Source organism: Talpa europaea (assembly GCF_964194135.1).
Source record: "Talpa europaea genome assembly, chromosome: 7".
Lineage (NCBI taxonomy): Eukaryota > Metazoa > Chordata > Mammalia > Eulipotyphla > Talpidae > Talpa > Talpa europaea.
In genome coordinates this window covers 110,434,930-110,454,001 of record NC_140074.1, presented here as the reverse complement: position 1 = coordinate 110,454,001, position 19,072 = coordinate 110,434,930, and the positions used below count along the sequence as shown (strand labels likewise).

At 48.1% G+C, this 19,072-nt stretch overlaps 1 protein-coding gene across 5 annotated transcripts in view; it reads left to right on the top strand.

Annotated features, from left to right (window-relative positions):
- MSI2 (musashi RNA binding protein 2) overlaps positions 1 to 19,072 on the top strand; it is a gene marked incomplete at both ends in the record, with an annotated part of 373,209 nt that overhangs the window by 289,101 nt on the left and 65,036 nt on the right. For all 5 annotated transcript variants that reach the window (XM_084236676.1, XM_084236678.1, XM_084236675.1 and 2 more), the window contains one exon: positions 16,620 to 16,702. In XM_084236676.1, coding sequence (XP_084092802.1) covers positions 16,620 to 16,702 — 83 coding nt within the window. The remainder of the gene's footprint in view (positions 1 to 16,619; positions 16,703 to 19,072) is intronic.

Here is a 19,072-nt window from a genome sequence, read left to right as displayed (position 1 = left end):
CAGGCAAGGAAAAAAGACGAAATAATAAACACCCAAATCCTTTGAGATAATGGGAGGAGCCCCTGCCTCTTAAAGGTGATTAATAAAGAAAGAAAAGCCTTGCTTGGAGTCGTGCCATAAAGCCAAAGAGAAAACCGGCTGTTACTTAGGTAAACGCATCCTAACGTTGGCTGTGCCGGACCACAGCAGTTAACGGGAGTCAAAGGCCTCTTAATTCATTGGGTCTCTTTTGTAGGTGACCGAGTGTTTCTGCATCTTCTCACTCCATCCCTTCTTTGGTTGGCACCCGTGGCTTCTGTTCACAGCAGACCACTGGGCATACCAGAAGTGTTGCTGATAACATCTCTTGAAACCCCAGTCTGTCTGCAGCCGAGCGGTGGGCAACCCTTCCCTCCACCGCGGCCCTGTCCCTTTGTCTGTCTGCAGGGCAAACACGGGTATCTATATATTAAAGCTTTAAGGATCTACAGATCTGACTTCTCTGCTGGTGACAGCCCGAGCTCTTTCCCACCACTTCTGACATGATCTAACGGGTTCACTGTTGTAGGAGGGCTTCTCCAAAGCAAATTAAAGTGCTTGGTTAGGGACGCCGTGAAATGGCGTGGCTTGTTCCGGGCGCCGCTGCAGAGCTGGAGGATCATCTTCAAATTATCCGAGGGACTTGAAGATGGTTCCTGCATCCTGGCCTTTCTGCTTGAGAGGTGCCAGGGTGCTGGGGGTAGGAATCATCCCCAGCTGTGTTCATTTTGCCAGGAGCTTGGGGCTAATTGGGAACAGAAGGGATGCCCAGGGGATGAGGGGATGGGACGAGAGCAGGGGAGGGTCTTGCCAAGGTAGAGGAGTGACAAATACTTGCTTGTAGCCAAACAAGAGTAAAAACAAGAGAGACTCTTAATGAGAGCTTTGGGGGCATTTTGTGCTTTCAGTCCTCAGGGGCCAGCAGTGTGGGTTGGTATGATTAGTTGCCTTGCTACTTGGCACCAGACCAATCCCTCTTTTCAATATCAAGTTTCATAAGCGTGGAACAATAACAAATCATTATAAACCCTCCGGGAATGGTGGGTGGGTGGTGGGGGGAGGGGGTTCCCTTCTCTTCGATAAATCCATCTTTTCAGCTCAGGTACATTTTTCCCATTGTAAATGGAGAATGGCAAGGAATGGATTGTGTTTCGGAAACCCGCTGTATTGTTAATCTGTTATTAGGCAACAGTCTTAACACCAGCCTGGGTGCTCAGAGGCCTCATTGTGAGCTCGGGATGGAATTATGCATCATGAATAAAAACCGCTGTCAACATGCATTGGTTTCAAAACATTAGAGCATATGGTATGTGATTATCTGTATTGTCAAGTGCAATAAAGTGAATTTGGATATAATAAAGAATGTAATATTTTAGAAATTTGGTAATAAACTAAGGAAGGGATGACAGCTGAGCTTCCTTAAGGCCCCAGACACAAATAAATTGAAGTTTCTGGTCTCTGCAGCCAAGTGGCAGAACGGCCACAACTCGGTTCTCTGACTTTCCAGTTGAGGACAGCGCTGCTGTCCCAGGTGCCTTGTCTAGGGAACATTGAGCCTCGTGTTTGACGATGGGAAGAGGTGTGAGAACCGGGCCGTGCTTCTTACCTGGCCTGGAGGTGTGTGCCCTGGGCAGCGGGAGAGCCCAGCTCCAGTTGAGGGCAGCATTGTGCCAGGTGTCCATCTAAGCATCCTGAGGACCCCTCCCTATGCGAGCGTCCCCTCTCCACCAGTCTCTAGCTCCTTGCCTATTTAGTCAGCGACGAAGGTGTAACTCAAAACACAAGAATCCTGTGCCACTTCTCCTTAAGGGCAGTCATTTTCTGGAACCCTCATCCCATACAGTCAGATGATTAATCAACACAGCAAGTCACTAGAATTAAAACTAGATTTCCAGAGGAACATGAGTGCCTCTGCATCCGATTAGAGCCAGGGACTAATTTTATGCACACTGTCTGGTTTCAACTCTACCACCCTGTGGTATCATTATACCCATTTTATGGATGAGAAAACAGATTCAGACAGATACCACACAGCCAGTCAGTAATGGAAGTGGGGATACAGCTCACATCTAACCCCAAAACCCAGATACCTCCTACTCATAACCTTTTCTACAAACAAGGGAATTCTTTCCAGTCACAACCCACAAATAATAAGCCACATGTGAGATGGCTTCACCACGGGAAACTTAATTGATTAAGTACCTAGAGTCTGGAAGGAATACTCCAGGAAAAAAAAAAAAATGCAGCCAGGTGACTTCTCTCTGTTCCCACTTGGGCCTGGCAGAGGCTGGTCTGCAGCTATTATTTTTATTTTCCCTTAGCTTTGATCTGTGTATTCTGGCTCTAGCTAAGTGAGCACATTCATCATCACTCTCAAAGTTTATCCTGATCCTGCCTTTATCACCATCTGGGAAGGGCCCCTGTCCAGGCTAAAGTTTACCAGTGAATGTGAGGCAGGACCTGTTTGGTTTTTCTGGCTGCTTTTATATTTCTCACCTGGGACGTCACCTTTACCCCTGACTTCTGACTTGCAAAACTTGCCTTCACCCCCCAGCTTCCTGGAAACCCCGTGTGTGGCCTCACTGCCCATGCCTGCCCCTCTCCTTCACCCCGTCCTGCTGTCGCTCTTGCAGCCCTGGCTTCCAGAGCTGGTTTCACACGCTGCCCAGCCAGGCTGTTTCATTGTTAAGCATGAAGAATTGGGAAGTACCACCAATGGGCCAGGCTAAAGCAATTTGGATGGCTAAGAAAAGAGACGGTGTTTAGTCCATTTCATGCCTGAATGAATGCCACTGTAATTCCCAGGACAGGGTGGGCAGAGCTGTGACTAAAACCCCTCTGGCCTAGGGATCGTATGACCTGGTTTCCACTGGAGATGGCAGCAAGGTGAATCCAAATCCACCTCCAAATCACATGGGTTTGGCACTAAACAATAGACCTTAACAGAGCCCATCCCACTGCAGTCAGCATTTATTGGTAACTAAATTATTTTCAGCTGGCGGCCCACTCGCTCGAAGCCATATTGGGTACAAAAATCCTTACCTAAAACTACAAACTTGTCCAGTAGATGATAACAGGAGCACGCATTATCTCTTTCAGTCCTCACTCCAGCCCCATGAATTCCTCCTGTTGCTCCTGTTTTGCAGGAGACACAGGGTCAGGGAAGTTAATGGCTTGCTCTGCATACAGCCATGCAGCTCATCCACATGTTCTGGTGCAAGACTCGAACCTTCCCAGTGGTCCATGGGTCTCACTGGTTTGTCAGAAAAGAGTGTAATTGCTCTTTCTCTCCCAACCCTTCCACGCCACCCCTTGTGAGTAGCCTGTTCTGCGTGATGTCTGCTCACAATCATTTCCTTTGGGTAAAATAGGCCTTGAGTCACTGTCTCTTAAGTTTCCCCACTCATCTTCTTAGAACCTGCAGAGGAGCTGGGTGAGGCTGAGCCACAGAGAACGCTTATGCCCTTGCTGTGAATTCCCAGGGTTGCCCACCAACAGCCGCCCCACCCGCTGAAGAGCTGGTGAAATTGAACTGAATGTTCCTAATGATCTGTGAATGTATTAATCCTACTTTCTGTTAATTAACAATATGATAAAACCGGCATTTCGTAAGTCGTCGCTTAACACATGTTTTAGCAATTATGTACTTAGTGGTTTGGATTCAGAATACTAATAGAATAAAATTTTAATGAAGATACAATGCTATGAAACATTTATTGAGAGGAGTTCAGGTATCGCTGCCATTAACACATAGGGGACAGAGGTCTCCGTTTGAAGGGTGAATCCCTGGATGTCTTGTAAGCACTCTGCACCAAGCTGGGAGGACCCAGGAGCTCCTGGAATTGGCTGGTTGTTGACTCCCATGAGCATCTCACCCAAAGGCAGTTCTGGAGGGGTTGGCAGGGGTCCATACCAGCTGGCAGTCATTGAAGGCACCAACTCCCACCCTGTCCCTGTTTTTAATAGTCTCTGACTTCAGAACCAGAATTCATGACAGCCATACCTTTTCCTTCTAGAGCAGGAAAAAAAAAATGCACACTCCCTCCAATGTATCTTTAATTTTCAGTTTCTACACATGTACCGCTGTGCTAATATGTCATGTCTATTCTGAGACCTATATAAATAGGAATATAATAGGATACATTTGAAATAAGCCATATTTAGAATTTAATGTTAATAATTAAAATATTTTTAGTGAGAGCCATGTGATTGAATTTTTTTTTCCCTTTAATTCTTGATTTAACATGTTGTGACCCAGCTCTAAAGGATGGGTTCTAAGTTTAATTTATTTTGATACTTGGTTAAAACACCTGTCATAACTGAAAAATACACCTCGCGCGATACACGGATCCCAGTGGAAGAAGCACATTCACTGTGCTGACTAAATCATGATACTAATTTTTCAATCCCATCCTCCAATTATGCAAAGGATTTTGTTGAAATTCAGCTTGTAAATTTCCATCTTCCCTGATGTCAATCAGTTTTTCATGCAAACTAATCAAGTGTTGCATTTTTTATAATTTTAACAAATGGGTTCAGAATCCACTGAAATGGTTCATTTTTTTAAAATAAGTTTAAAACCAGTTCTGTTTCAACAGATACAAGCGCTTTTGTAGATGACCCAGTCCTGTCATTTTTCAGCAACAAAATCACAGCAGAAATATTTCCCAGCCGTTTGCTTTTCCAGGTGCTTTCTCTACAACCAACACAGGCTGCTGTTGAAAAGCAGCTTCTTTCTCACTCCCTCGGCTGCCTCTTGTCCCATCTGATCAGAACACATTTTGGGGGTGTGATGTGGCTGGGGAGAAGTAGGTGTCTTGTGAGAGGCAGGGAAGGGTCAGCTTGCCATCTCCTGGTTGTGATTTGTGCTTATAGCATTAAGCTATAATGGGCTTTACGTCCTACCTGGGTTTTTTCTGTCGTGCCCATAGTTTGAGGGTTGCTTTTCTCAGAGCCCGAACATAATCTGTATGTCCCTTTCTGGGTCACATCTAAACAGCCCGAGGGGCCAGCTATATACACTTGCAGCAGCAGGTGAGTCAGTGAGGGCCTCTGACCTCACCCCCTTGTAGCATTTCCTCTTCACCACCCCGTGGTCTATAAATACTGCCTAGGAGTGTGTGTCTCTGACACCCAGATGTGTGAGGGCACTCAGACCAGGCAGTCTACATATTAAATGTTAGTGGTGCTAAAATTATTTTTAGATGAAAAGACAAAAATTAGGCATTATATATTTTTCCCCAATGTTTCTTAACTCTAATTTTATATCTGAATCAACTGGAGAGATTTGGAAGCATGCAGATACTGGGGTGCTACCCCAGACTTAATTCTACAGGTAGGACCCTGGCATCCATATTTTAAAATTATTTTCCCAAAGGATTCTGATGTAAGAATCACTGTTGAGAATCACTGTTCTAGATCAGCGCTTCTTAAATTTTAATTTGCATAAATATCACTTGAGGATATGTTAAAAATGCAGGTTCATGTTCAAGAGGTCTGGGGTGGGCCTGAGACCAAGCATTCCAGCCAGCCCTGGCAGTGTCCATGTGGTGGGTTAGTGGAACATTTGAGGAGCAAGCCTCCAGACGCCACCTCCCCCCAACCCCCATCCCACCCGCCGGAGGGTTGTCTGGTGCGTCAAGAGTGGTTCTTCAGGGGCTCCCTGCGGAGCTGTTGCCCCATCTGGGCTGCTGTGGCTGCTGGTCTCAGCTTCTTGGAGAGATCTGGCCTCCAGGTGTTCAGAATAGTTCCTTTGACAACCAGAAAAACGAAAGTAAAATAGGCCCCCCCCACACACACATATTGACTAGGCCCAGGTCTCCTGCAGAGACACCTTGGTGAGCAGCCACCTACCCCAGACTCCATGCAGGCTCTCTGTCAGCACGGCCAGCCGGAGTCATGGCGATGCTGGCAGAAGTGACCCTCGGCAGGGGCCCGGGGCGGGCGGCGGGGCTGCGGGCATGCAGCCAGCGCTCTGTCATTTGGGACTGTTCTAAAGCCATGCCTCATAATAAAAGCCATAATTTGTGGCAGCGCTGAAAAGCGGCATCCAAATAGTGGTTTTTGATGGAGTTCTGGAACCTTGTCAGAGGCCAGTTCCCCGAGAACTAGTTGGGGGTAAGAGGGTGGCCATCTGGGGAGGCTGCAGCTTTCCTGGGGGGTTCTCTTGGCACTAGGGTGAGTGGGATGCAGGGCTGCTTCTGGCCCTTCCTGGCATAGCGGGTTTTGTTATCACTGTCCACCCCACCTGCCCTTTGGTTTTCATCTCTCTCCTTTACCTTCCCTCTTCAGAGGGTTCCCAGGGCACCCCCTCAGGAACAGAGGCCCTGACCTTTTTTGTTGGCAGCCAAACTAGAGACTCCCAACCTTGGTGCAAAGGCAGGAGCCGCCGCCAGCGGTCCATCAGTGGTCCAGGCAAGGTCCAGAATGGCCATTGCCTGCTCACCCAGCCTAGGGCTGGACCCCTGCAGGTCAGTACTTTTGTTTTCCACCCTAAAGGGTGCACAGTAGTCTTTCTGAGTTAATGAAAATACCCAGGGGTTTATCAAGTGACTTGTTTGCCTGTCCTGAAGCTTATTTGTATTGTGGTCTAGATGAAGCACCGTGGACATCTTTTTGTCAAATGAGTTCTCACAAGTGAGGCCCAAGGCAGAGGTTGGAACAGGGGAGAAGCCATAAAAGTGTCCTCTGCTTGGTGGAAGAGTGTAGTGTTTTCAGCACTCTTGTTTGCTGGCAGACGATGTGGGTTTTCTTATTATTTCTGTCTCATCTTGGAGGAAGCTGAAGGTCAGGCTGGTTGAATGACCGGCTGAGTCACACAGCCAGTTCTTGCTGGAACCAGAGTTTGAGCCCAAATCTACCTGCAAAGTTCAAGCCCGATCCTATTTCCACCCTAAGAGTAGACAAACTCCCTCTTACCATGCAGGATGCAAAATGCATGGGTTGGATTAGAGAATGTGTGAGTAAAGGTGACAGATTTGACACCTACTTTCCGGGGGGTACCAACCCAAATACCCACCTCTGAAGGGAGATGCCTCCATCTGGTGCCCCATCTACCCTGAGTCCAGAAAGCCTCTGCATTTTAAACTTGAAGGACACACTCCTGCCTGTAGAGTCCGCTGAAGCCGCCCCAGGCTCTGGTTTCCAGAGCAGACGCAGAGGCAGTGCGTCCTCGTGCCCTTGCTCCAGCTGCGTGCACGACCTCAGCCGCCTCTGCCCGCTGGGCGCGCGCTGCAGTCCTGGCACCTTCTGCTGGGGTCCTGATCCCAGCCAGTTGTCTAGCGATTTAATTTGGTGAATTTACCACTGCGTCCCAGAGTTTATATTGGCACTTAACAGCAGTAATATGTGTCTCTCTCGCCAAGAACTGACTATTTTCCCGACCAAGATGGAACACCACGCACAAAAAAATAGGTTTGTGAACTAATCTGCTGCCCTGACAAGTGTCATTCACAGAATCACTGCTATGGAGCGCACTCGGAATGAAATGAGGTTGGGGTTTTCTGGCGTGGATCACAGGTGCTTTTTCCCCCTCGGTTAACAAGAGTCTGGGATGAGACACCCTTTCCCTGAAGCTGCAGGCACTTTCAAATCACACTATCAGTATTCATGGCAGATTTCTCTCTTAGAAAAATGGTTTGGGGATGGTTAGAGCGTTCTCTCTCTCTGTCTGTCTCTCTTTCTCAATCCAGTTCTCTTCTCAGAATCTCTTCCACTCCTATTCTCTCCCTTCCACTCTCCCCATCTCTAACATCTTCCTTTCTGGGTGCTTTTTTCCAGATCTCCCCCCTTGCCCCTTCCCCACACACACACATTGTAAAGCTCTCTATACATATAATTTCAGATTCAGTCAATAAAAAAAAAAAACTCTCCCACCCCCACTGGAAAAAGTTATATCTCTCATACTGCCTGAATGCCTGTTTGGAATTCATTTGATCTGGGTAACTCACCAGTACTGCTGGGGGTGGAAGCTCAAGATCAGCTATTTACACTTCAGTATGAACAGGCTTCCGCTTCTTTCCTGAGCCCAGGAGAAAGAAGCTTCATTTTGCCCTGTTCTCCTCTTCCCTTGGATGAAGGCCACCCACGGGGCTGAGAGACCCAGCTCTCTCTCAGAGCCTTCTTAAACAGCTTTAGTTACTGGTGGTGGATATGGCCGGGGTGACATCTGAAGAGGTATGAACTTACACCTCTGAATCATACGCTGCATTTTAAACTATGTTCCCTCATAAAAAAAAAAAAAACCTAAAAAAAGCAGCTTTAGTTTCCCCATTCATGTGAGAGGTGCCAAGATTTTCATGCCTGTGGAAATTTCTGTGTTCCTTTGTACCAAGTGGTCTCTACTCAGCTCGCCCTGAACTGGGAAACGGAGCAGAGCTAGACTTGTGGGCATACAGTCACCAGAGAGATAGTTAAAATGCAGGCTCCTGGGCCACGAACAGCCCACATGGGGGGGGGGCGGCGCAGGGAGGGTAGAGAGCTGGGGTGGGGGCATTCCCCATCAGAAGACCAATGCAGGGCTGCAACGGGAAGCACTGGTTTAGGAGCACACTTTGCTCTCACCCTCCAACTTGGCTTATGGTCTTGGGGCCTTCTTAAACGGTCCTGAGGTCACAATGGCCATATGAAAAAATTACTTGATACTAAAGCTGTAATAACACACTTGCTGGTTCACAGCTGGCATCTGAGTTCTAGAAGGTTGATGCTCACATTTCAAGGTCAGGTGTTGGCTAGCACATCCTCAGGCTGAACGGGAAAGAAAGTCGCCTTTCCATTTGAGAAATTGGCACCTCTCTGGCAAATGCCGCCAACATAGCTTAATATTAATTTAGGGAATTCAGTCTCCTGCATTTCCTCCCCACTAGATTGGAAATCTGATAGTGCCATTTCTGTTATCTGATTCCCCACACACCTGAGATCGCTCCCCTCCCCATACACAGCTTCCCCCAACCGAGCCCCCAAAGGTGGCTGGAGAGGCGCAGGTGTGAGCTGGCTCACCAAGTCACTTCCCCCTCCTGATTAAGTGTTGTGTGGGAATACAGGAGACCCGTGTCGATTCGCACCGATCTATGCCTTGCCTGCATGTGAGCCACTTGTAATTCCCCACAGCCCCAGTCAGCTCTGCAAGGCAGAAAGAAATATGACCAGGCAAGTTGAGAAAATAAATTAAACTAAGTGTCAACTTTTCTTGTTTCTCTTCTCATTATTAAGAGATGGAATGGGGCTCGTTTATCAAGCAGGGGGAGAAATTAATTGACACGGCTTTAATATCATGATGTCTGGCGTGTCTGGTCACATTCCTTCATTTTTTGGAAAGGCATTTTATTATAGTTTACAGCAACCAGCTGCCAAACTACTGGTGTAAACGAGGAAGCAGGTGCATGAGTGATGCCATCATGGGAAGGACTGCAGGGCCACCTTGAAGGGGACATGGCAGGGAAGAAAGCCTGGGCCAGAAAGTGCCCCCAAAAGAGGCAGCTCATTGGCTCAGGGTCAGGGAGGAGGAAGGGCATGGGGGAAGAGAGAGGGCCTGCTAAGAGGAGGCTATCTGCAGACCCCTCAATCCATTATAGGCTTGTTTGTCGGCCATGGGGAAGGTGGCTGCAGCATCTGCCTCTGACTGCCTCCTGGCCCGCTAGTCTTTGTTCTGACCAGCCCGGGGGCTGAGCCTGGTGTCCATCACAGGTCACTGTGCCTGTCCTTGTTCTCTGTTCTTTATAAGCCCAGAGACTCTTTCTCTGTATCCCTCTGGGCAGCTGGCCCTCATTCGAAAGGCCCTTTGCTGCAAGAGGTCTCTGGCATCGTGCTTGGTCACCAGGCCCATTGGAGGCAGGTCATGCCTGGGGTCTGCAAATGTCCGGAGAAGTCACCCGCCCTGTGCCCACTCTAGGTTAGAGTGGCTTAGGAGCTCGGTACCCTAGTTATTGTTCGTCATAAAAGTCATCTTTGTTTATCACTGAACAACCCACAGCATCCCCTTAGCTGCCTTTATGTGGAAGATACATGAGGCAGCAGGGAAGCTGGTGTTTAACAGCAATGGACGTCTTTCTGCACACCTGCCTGGCCCTCCTTCTGCTGGGTCATCCAGATGCTGGGCTGCTTGCTCATTTGGTGAGGTTCTTGCAGAGAAATGAGCTAGGATTTTAGAGCCAAGCAGCAGGGCAGGTTTAGAATCCCGGAGATACCGGGTTCAGAAGATCCCACCTTCTTTTGAACAAAGCAGGTGGAAGGGTTTGCTGGAGAGAACCTAGGCCCCCATTTGGGCCTCAATTCTTCATCTGTAAAGTGGGAACAATGGGGAAGGCTGAGTTTAGGTTAAGGTGGAGTTAAAGAATGGCTGCTCAATAGAGATGAAGCTTTTTCTAAGATTATTATTAGGGTGTGGACTGACAACTGCCCAGGGGACACCAGGCGTTACAGAGAACTGCAGGGATCCCACCACTAGCAAGGTGGGAAGTGGCATGAAAGCAGCCAGAGCAGAAGTGGAACTCCTTCCCCTGCCTTGCCTGAAACCTGAAATCTGAAGATTCTCAGGGAAGTTTGATGGATGCTCAGGTGGGGCTTTCCTCGTGTCCAGGTAATGTGCAGTGAGTGCCCCAAAGTGGCCATCAATAATCAGAAGCATCTTGTTTCTTTTGGAAAGACACCTGTGTGGTTTTCTTACAACAGATCAATCTTCTGAGTTATATTTTTTTAGAGCAAACCTAGCATGTGAAAACACACATATACACCCCCCATGCATCTGAATGTACTACCCATCTTTGCTCTTCTCAGTGGATGGACCAGACCTTTTATGACCAGATGTTTCTAGGCAGATGAACCCGATTTGCTAAACCTGCTATAGACCATAGAGGTGACCCAGAGATGTTCCAAGTTAATGAGGGGCTGATGGGCACACAGCTAAGTGGGGGCTGGCTCTGTAGCGAAGCAAACAGACCAGTCACCTCGCGCCTGGCCCATCACCCTCGCTGAGCCATAAGGCCTTCAAATCTACCTGTGCTGACCCAAGGGCGTCCCTGACAACCTGCTCCAGAGAAGCAAGGTGGGGGCAATGAAAGGGGGCTTGGAGCAGGACTTGCAGGTTCAGCTCCTGCTGTGGCTTCATGGCCACATGTCACCATGAATGGGTCACTTAACTGTGCAGGGCATCTGAGCTCGTGACAATGGCGGAGCCTGCCCTGCCTCTCGCAGGCTTGCTGTGGTGACTGAGTAGGAAGATGTATGACAAGCATTTTGAAACCAGAAAGTACTCCTCACACCCAAACCCGAGGAACTCACATTCACAGATCCACCGCTTCCCCCAATGCTGGGTTATTATGGAGAGAGGGAGGTTGCGTGAGTTATAAATAGACTTGCGTACACATACCTTAAATTCCTTATGGGATACTCAGAATAACTTTGACAACCTAGGGGTTTTTTCCTTCCTCGTTTTTTTTCCCCATTAACCAAGTATGTTAACTGCTGGCTTGCGTTGATTTTTTTTTTTTGTTTAACCAACAATGCAGTAGACCTGTGTGATTGCTTATGAGTGGTCAGTGACCCGTATGATAAGAAAAGAACATTTTGAGACTATGAGGAGGCTGTTCCCGTCTTGCCCTCCCTGACCTGAAAAAAATTCTTTGTAAGTCAACTGCCCCATGTTCCTCAGTGACGGTGCTTGGAGCAGGTCATTGTAATTTTGATGTCTCTTGTTTTCAAATTCCTATTCTCTTCTGGGCTTGCGTGTGTGTGTTTTATATAGCTTTGTATTTTTCAGATGAATATTCAGTTTTGTGCATTTGAATAAAAGAGGGGAAAAGGTTTGACTGTTATATGCTTATCTCTTAAATAGAGCTTACTTGTTAGTTTCCAATAATAGCTTCATTCAGGAGAATGCTGTAAAATTTCATTTTTCAATGCTCCCTGTCAACGGCTACCCTATTTGTCTTTTTTAAATCCCTGTTGGGGACTTAGCTTTCCCACCACTGTTTTTGTCCCAGTTTCGCTAGCTCCTAGAGCCCCTCAGAAGCACAGGGTGCAGTTAAGATGGGGGCTCCATGAGAGGCTGGTCAGGTGCCATTTGGCCAATGGCAGGTGAGAAGGGTTCCTTTGGTGAACTTGTCTCTTGTGTCCCGAGTTCTGGGCCTTTTTCACGCTCCGACCCCAGTTGTCAGTCCCATGAGCTCCTCTCTGTTCTGGGTGGTATCTTGAGGGACTTTAAATACCTGGGGAAGGCTTCTCTGGGTCTGGGCTGGTGTCTCAGGGCCAAGGGAAATGAGAAGCTGAAGAGGGAGTGTGGCTCAAAGTTCTTGCCCACCCTTCCCAGCCCTGACCCTCTCCCTTCCCGCAGCCAACACCACACTGGGTCCTTCCTGTTTCTTTTAGAAACCAAGAGCGGTGAGGGAACTCTTCAGGGGTACACAGCTCATATTATACCTTTGCTCTGGAGTGTGGAGCCAGCTTTTTCACCTGGCTGTTCCACCTCTGATGGACTTACTTGAGACTGTATTTCTCATTCTCTGTGGAATTCTTTTTTGGACAAATGACAGGGAATCATCAGTCCTTTCTACCCCTTCTCAGGAAGGCATAGCCTTTCCGAGTCTCCTGTAGAATGTATACACCCAGCAGACTGCTCAAAAAACAATGCCTTGAAAACATCATGCTAAGTGAAATAAACCAGATACAAAAGGACAAATACTGTGAGATTCCACTTCGAGGAGGTACCTAGAATAGGCAAATTCACAGAGACAGAAAGTAGGGAAATGGGGGGAAAGTTCTGGAAATGTGTGTGGGTGATGGCTGCCAGCACTGTGAATGTGCTTCATGCCCTGAATTGCACCCAATTAAAATGGCAAATTTTATAGGATATATATTTTACCTAATAAATTAACTACAAAAAAGAAAAGGACTTTGAGACCAAGAAGGATTTGTCCCTCCCAAATTTCTGACCTTAAGTGTTTTGTCCTTCAGTCCTCAGTTTCATTTAGTGAGGGGGTTGTTTGCCAGTGAGTTACTAATTTATTGTAAATGATAATGCACCTGTGAGATAAAAATGATTATATGTTAAGGAATAACATTTATTGATAATTGTTTCATTGCTTCTTTGCTTTCTCCAAATGGAATAAATATTTTAGACATAATCAAGTTTGTTTTTCTCTGTTCGGGCCAAACAGACAGGGATGTTGAAACAATATAGATCTTTAAAATCCTGCAAATGAGTCTTGACATTGCTGAATTGTTATGCATCCAAGATACACAGGCTTGAATCCAGGCCATCTCCTTTGATCAGGAAAATCATTTTTGTGATACTTGGATTTTGAGTCCTGTGGGGTTAGGGAAGAGACCAGCAGGGAGACTAGCAGAGTCAGAATTGGAGATGATGCTGAGTCCTGCCCCCACCCTTCCGGTGCAGCAGTCTGCATTCTAATTCCTGTCTCCTGGCTCCATCGCGTTCTGGCTGTCTCTGAGCCACAGCACCAAGTGGGAAATTGGGACAACCATGAGTCCTGAATGGTGCTGGGTCAGGAGTTCACACAGCGATTTGCACAGCTGACCCGGAAGGAGTAGGTCACATTGGAAAGGCCAATTCCGGGCCCCAGACCCCTGTGGCGACTTGACTGACTGGGCCCTGTTCCAGGATGGAGGGCGTGCGTGGGTGGGTGCATCCATGCGTGCATGCGTGAGCTCAGCAGCAGGATGGTTTCCTGAGGGCTGTCCTCTTTGATATGTGGAGTGGTGCCCTGGCCTGGCACTGATTTTCATGCTCTTTCCCGATGGTGCAAATGGGTCTGCACCACCGTCAGCACTCTCTCCTGTCTTCTATCCAAAGCACATGCTTGGCCCGGCTGGGGAACTTGTGGGAACCGCCCCCCTTGGGTGGCTTTGCTGTGCATCGGTTTCCAGTGGCTGCCATAGAAAATGGCCGGCAACTGCGTAACATACAGCAACAGAAATGTGTTTTCTCACAGTCTGGAGACCAGAAGTCCAAAATCAAAGTGTGGGCAGGGCCATGTTCCTGCTGACAGTGTAGAGACAATCTTTCCCGGCCTCCTCCAGCCTCATGTGAACTTGCCCCTCAGTGAATCAATCTCTCTCTCTCTCTCTCTCTCTCTCTCTTAGGAGAGCACCTGTTGCTGGAGGTAGGGCCTACCCTAAGTCCAAATGATTTCTTGACATCCCTAACTTTACATTTTCAAAAATCCTTTTTTGAAATAGGGCCATGTTCCTAAGTCCCAGGGACAGTTCTTTTTGGTGGCCACTGTTCAACCCTTTATGCTAATCCTAATTAGCAGTGAGGTCTCCCCTGAGGACTGGCCCATCCTGGCTTATTTAGGTATTCACATGTTGCCTAGTCCAGGCCAGAGGGATGAACTTCAGAGAGAAATGAGACCTGAGTGACCCATAAGCTAGAAATGAGGGCTGTGAGAGGGATGCAGTCTGCAAAGGGGTGAGGCTGTCCTTGAGTGGGGACCTCTGTATTGTGCCTTTTAGAGAGCAAATTGCTTGATGCTCCATCCCCCATGATGCCTGACACTGGTTGGAGCCAGAAGAGAGGGTCCAGTCAGTCTTTTTGAGGCAGGTGGTAATAATGCAGATGGATTAATGCTCGGAGGAGCAGAAAGAGTTCATTCAGTCATTCAGCTATTGTCAGCTACCAGCCACTTGGCACTCTAGTTAAGATCCCCTGCTTCCTGGGACCCAGATTGAATGAGGCCAGGCCCTGTCCTTATCCCTGAAATCAGTGCTTGTGATTCCTGCATCCTCCACCGTGCTGCCCCTCCAGCCCCTGGGCGCTTTTTGTGGGGCCTGCATCTTAATCCCTACTTGAAGAAGGGCTGCTAGGATCTGCTCTAGAGGGTGGGCAGGAAGGAGGGGATTAATCAAATCCATGCAAAGGCCCTGCCTGGGTGAGAAGTTTAACTGGTGGTTTTCAGGCCCCTTTGAAGGGGGGTATGGGCAGGCAGCACACCAGAGCCCAAAGAGCAGTCGTTGGAGACACATCTGGTTATGGCTTTCCTCTTACTGCACATAATAAATGGGTCCAAGGGCCAAAGAGGAGATGCCCAAACAGAACCCAGGGATGGTGGTATAGCACTCTCCATGGGACCTGGCTTTGGGGGCGGGCGGTTGTAAAAACTTGGTGAAAGGTGTTTAGTCGCGTCTCTTCCAAACAAAACATCACTGTCTGAACCAGGTTTCTCCAGGATGACGCTGGGAGAAACTCGGCAACTTTGAGCACCTGCAGCAAATCCTCGTGTACCCCTAATGGTGCTTTTGACCTTCACCCTCAGTGTCTATAATAGACCAGGAAGTGCAGGCAGAGAGCATCGGTCAATATTTGATGTGGGGCTAAATTATATACCATCATAAAGATCATGATTGTCATTTATGGGCTGGTCCTAACCCTCTGTTTTACTGCAAATTGAGAAAAAGTAGTCTTTTTCAATTCCTTTCCCGAGGAATCTTCTAGACCCAGCAGGAGCTATGACCTAGGGGCTCCATGTATCTCAGAAAAGGGTGGTGTCACAGTTGGAGACAGAAAGGTCTTAAGTCTCTCCGTCCCTTGCAGAGAGCCTCGCAAATTCTGGATGTGAGCTGTGAATGGAATGTGGGACCCATCATCCAGTCTCACCATCTCAATTTGCAGGTGCAGAGAGGGAAAGGGGCTTCCAGGGATGACACATAAGTTAGTGCCAAGTCAGAACTGGAACCCAGGTTTGCTGCCTCCCCGCCAGGGTGTCTGCACCCACCGCGCATGTCCCTCCTGGTGTTAGGGTTGGCATACAATTGCATTTCATCTGAGGTAGGGTGCCATTCCATGAATGGTCCCATGTGTGACAGCGGGGCTCACCCAGGGGGTGGTCACAGCTGGGGCAGCATGCTGGAAGCCCTGTCGGGGGCAAGAGGAGAAGAAAGAGAGGGGCAGGAGGGTCGCAGAGGAACTCAGGATGCTGAGCAGCGGTCGGCTGCCAAAATCCTTCAGTGCGGCTTGTCTAGCAAAGCCGGTCTCCAGCCGAGTAAATACAGTGGATAGCTGACGGGCTGACAGCAGGCATCAAACAGTCTTAAACTGCCCCAAATCCACAGTGCTTTTGAAGCAGCAGTAGAAAAAGGATGCCTGCGCAGAACAGAGGCCCGAAACTTTTAATAGTTTCTTCCATGCCTCAGGATGTCCTGATGAGGTATTAGAGGAAGTAATTCAGGAAGAAAAGGACAAATAACAGCCTCTGTCTGGAGGCCGACCAGAGGGCTGGCCGTTTCATTGCAGAAAGGGCGAGTGTGGCCCTGTGGGGAGCCCTCACACTCTGGGTAGCCCACCCACCCGCCCGCCTCCTGCAGGGAGCCCCAGGCTCTGACCCTGGTAAATAACTGACCCTGGTAAATAACAGACAAGTAAGTTGTTTGCTTCAGGGGTGAAATCACTAGCTTTTCCTCACTGTGGGAAGGGTGCCCCGAACAAATTAGAAGCCATTTCTTCTATCAGGAGGCCCTTCCCAGGATCAGGATCCGCCCCAACCCTCAAATCTGGAGCCTGTCACCTCTGCAGGACATCAGAGAAAGCAGGCAGGTGTCCAAAGCCAAACTCACCTCTCCATTCTCTCTTTTTTCCCTTTCTCCTTTAGGGTTTGGCTTTGTCACTTTTGAGAATGAAGACGTTGTGGAGAAAGTCTGTGAGATTCATTTCCATGAAATCAATAATAAAATGGTAAGTCTAGGTAGAGGGTCACGCCAAAACGTGATGCTTCCCTCCATAATACACACCTTTGGCAGGCAGGCCACTCCGCCTTCATGCTGATGGTGGGCGGGGTAAGCATGGGGACCAGACTCAGGAGTTCAGACCTATGAACGGCAGGAAGCTGACAAACTTTTTCTGTAAAGAGCCAAATAGTAAATATTTTTAGCTTTGCAGATCATTATATAACTGTCGCAACTACTTAACTCTGCTGTTGTAGCATCCATAGACTAAATAGTTTTGGTTTTTTTTAATGCCTTTTTAAAATGTATAAACCATTCTTAACACTCAGGCTGGACAAAAGCATACAGGAGTCCAGGCTTGGCCTGCAAGTAGTTAGATTGCTGACCTCTGACTTCGCATATGAATGCACTTGCTGTTTGGTTTGGCTTTTTAAGAGGTAGATTCTAGATAGGAAGTTTACCACCCAAATTATCTCTTTGGATCCTACTGGGTAATTAACACTATACCCTTATGATCACCTGACTGGTTTTACTCTCATGTTCGGCTGCTTCTGTCCCCCGCTATGGCTCGAAGTTCCTTTTCTTAGCAGGGCACCCTCAACCCTGAGGGAGGTTGGATCCTTGAAAGTTTGGGGAGCCAGGTGGGCCACCCAGAGAAATGGCCACCAGAGGGCGCCATACCATGTGCAGAAGGTGCACACTGATGCTCAGCATATCAAATGCCTTTCTTCAAATTGAGTAGGTGGGTGGCAAACCTCTTATTGGTTCCAGAAAGATGGGAGCTCGGCAAGTTCCTGGGGCCCTCAGCAGGTCCTTTGGAGCCCAAATATTTTGGTTGGCCAGCAGAGCCTCCAGCCCCTAGAGAAGAGAGAGGACAAATTTGTGTTTCAATCATAGCTGTAACTTCGATATTTTCTTCCTTTAGTCAAAGCATTCCTTGCTTCTGAAACATGCATTCAGATATGCATTGTGTATTGGTCTGATATGTGTTCACCGACTTTAAATTCAATAATAGAGCTTTTAGTGTGGATAAGATCAAAGCAATCTGCTTAGCATGTGGTGCTACAGGCCTGATTCAATATTTGACTTGCTAATTTTTTCCCAGGGCACTAAAATAATATTGTTCATATTGTTCCTAGCCATCATATGCATCTGAAATGAAAATATTGTTTCTTTGCATACTATAGGTTGGAGGCATTAAAATGGTACAGAGGAGATAAGTGTGTAGAAATAACAGATCCCCTCATAGGCTCTCTCTGCTCTCCCCCCACCCCCCAATGTTGGTGCGTTTCAGTTGGTGCTTTTCTCTTTCAGTAAATTACCACTTGCTATTTCTGAAACTAGTGAGATGGGGCTTTAAAGGATGTTTGTCCTAGTCAGGGCATGCCATTGATGGACCCCGCCTGGGCAGCTGAGAGCACCACTATCCTGCCAGGCCTTAGTGGTGCATCGGGAAGGCCCCAGTAGACTGGCAAGAGACCACGCTGTGTGCTGCCTGGAGTCACTGTTGATAAGTTTTGAGACAAGTCTGAGATACAAGTGGAAAAGACTTCATTCTCCTCATGGTTCCTATGGGGCAACTGAGGCCTGGGATATGCCCCGGTGCTACCCACACAGTGACTGAAGGTCTCGAGCTTATTGACTGCCGGATGAATTATAGGGTCTGTTGTTTGAGCCTGGGGGTGGGAGAGTGAGTCCCAGATGGCCCCAGGGGCAATCAGAAGGTAGTGTGGCAGCCCTGGGAAAAAATGCTGGACCAGTGTCTCAAAGCCAGGGAGAGAGGTGTGCAGCCATTGTCCCCACTTGTGTCCCATTTGTTGCCTTATCCACCCACGTGGAGGCTGCGCCTGGAAGGTACAGGTAGCCGTGTTCGTGGTATGAGGTTTTCTGTTTTATTTTTAATCTGGGCCTGATATTTGTTCTTTAAGAGAATAAGCAAACATGGAAATAGACAGGAGGAAGAAGTAAGGGTGTGTGGGTAGGCTCACAGACTGGGGGTATCACTCAGGTGCCCAGTCCAGCCCCACCAGTTAGAAGCTCTTGGGGGAATTTAGAGGACACTGGGTCACACTGAGCTCCAGAACAACCAGGCCTGTAGGGGCCACTTTGTGGGGTTCCCGCAGCCTAGAGGAGACCCCGCAAACAAAGACTTGGCTCAGGGCCTGCCCAGGGCCAGGTGTGATAGACTCTGTCGTTATCCCCATCACCATCATCACCAAAAGGACCTCAGTGAGCCCACTACTCTGAAGAAGGAAGGAGTTTAAAGTGTGATGGTGGAGGAGCCTGAATCCCTAGTTGCTTTAGATTCTGTGATGCCGGTTTCTACTTCCAAAGCCCAAAGGAAAGGAAATGAATTTAAACTGTGTGCTATGGGCAGAAT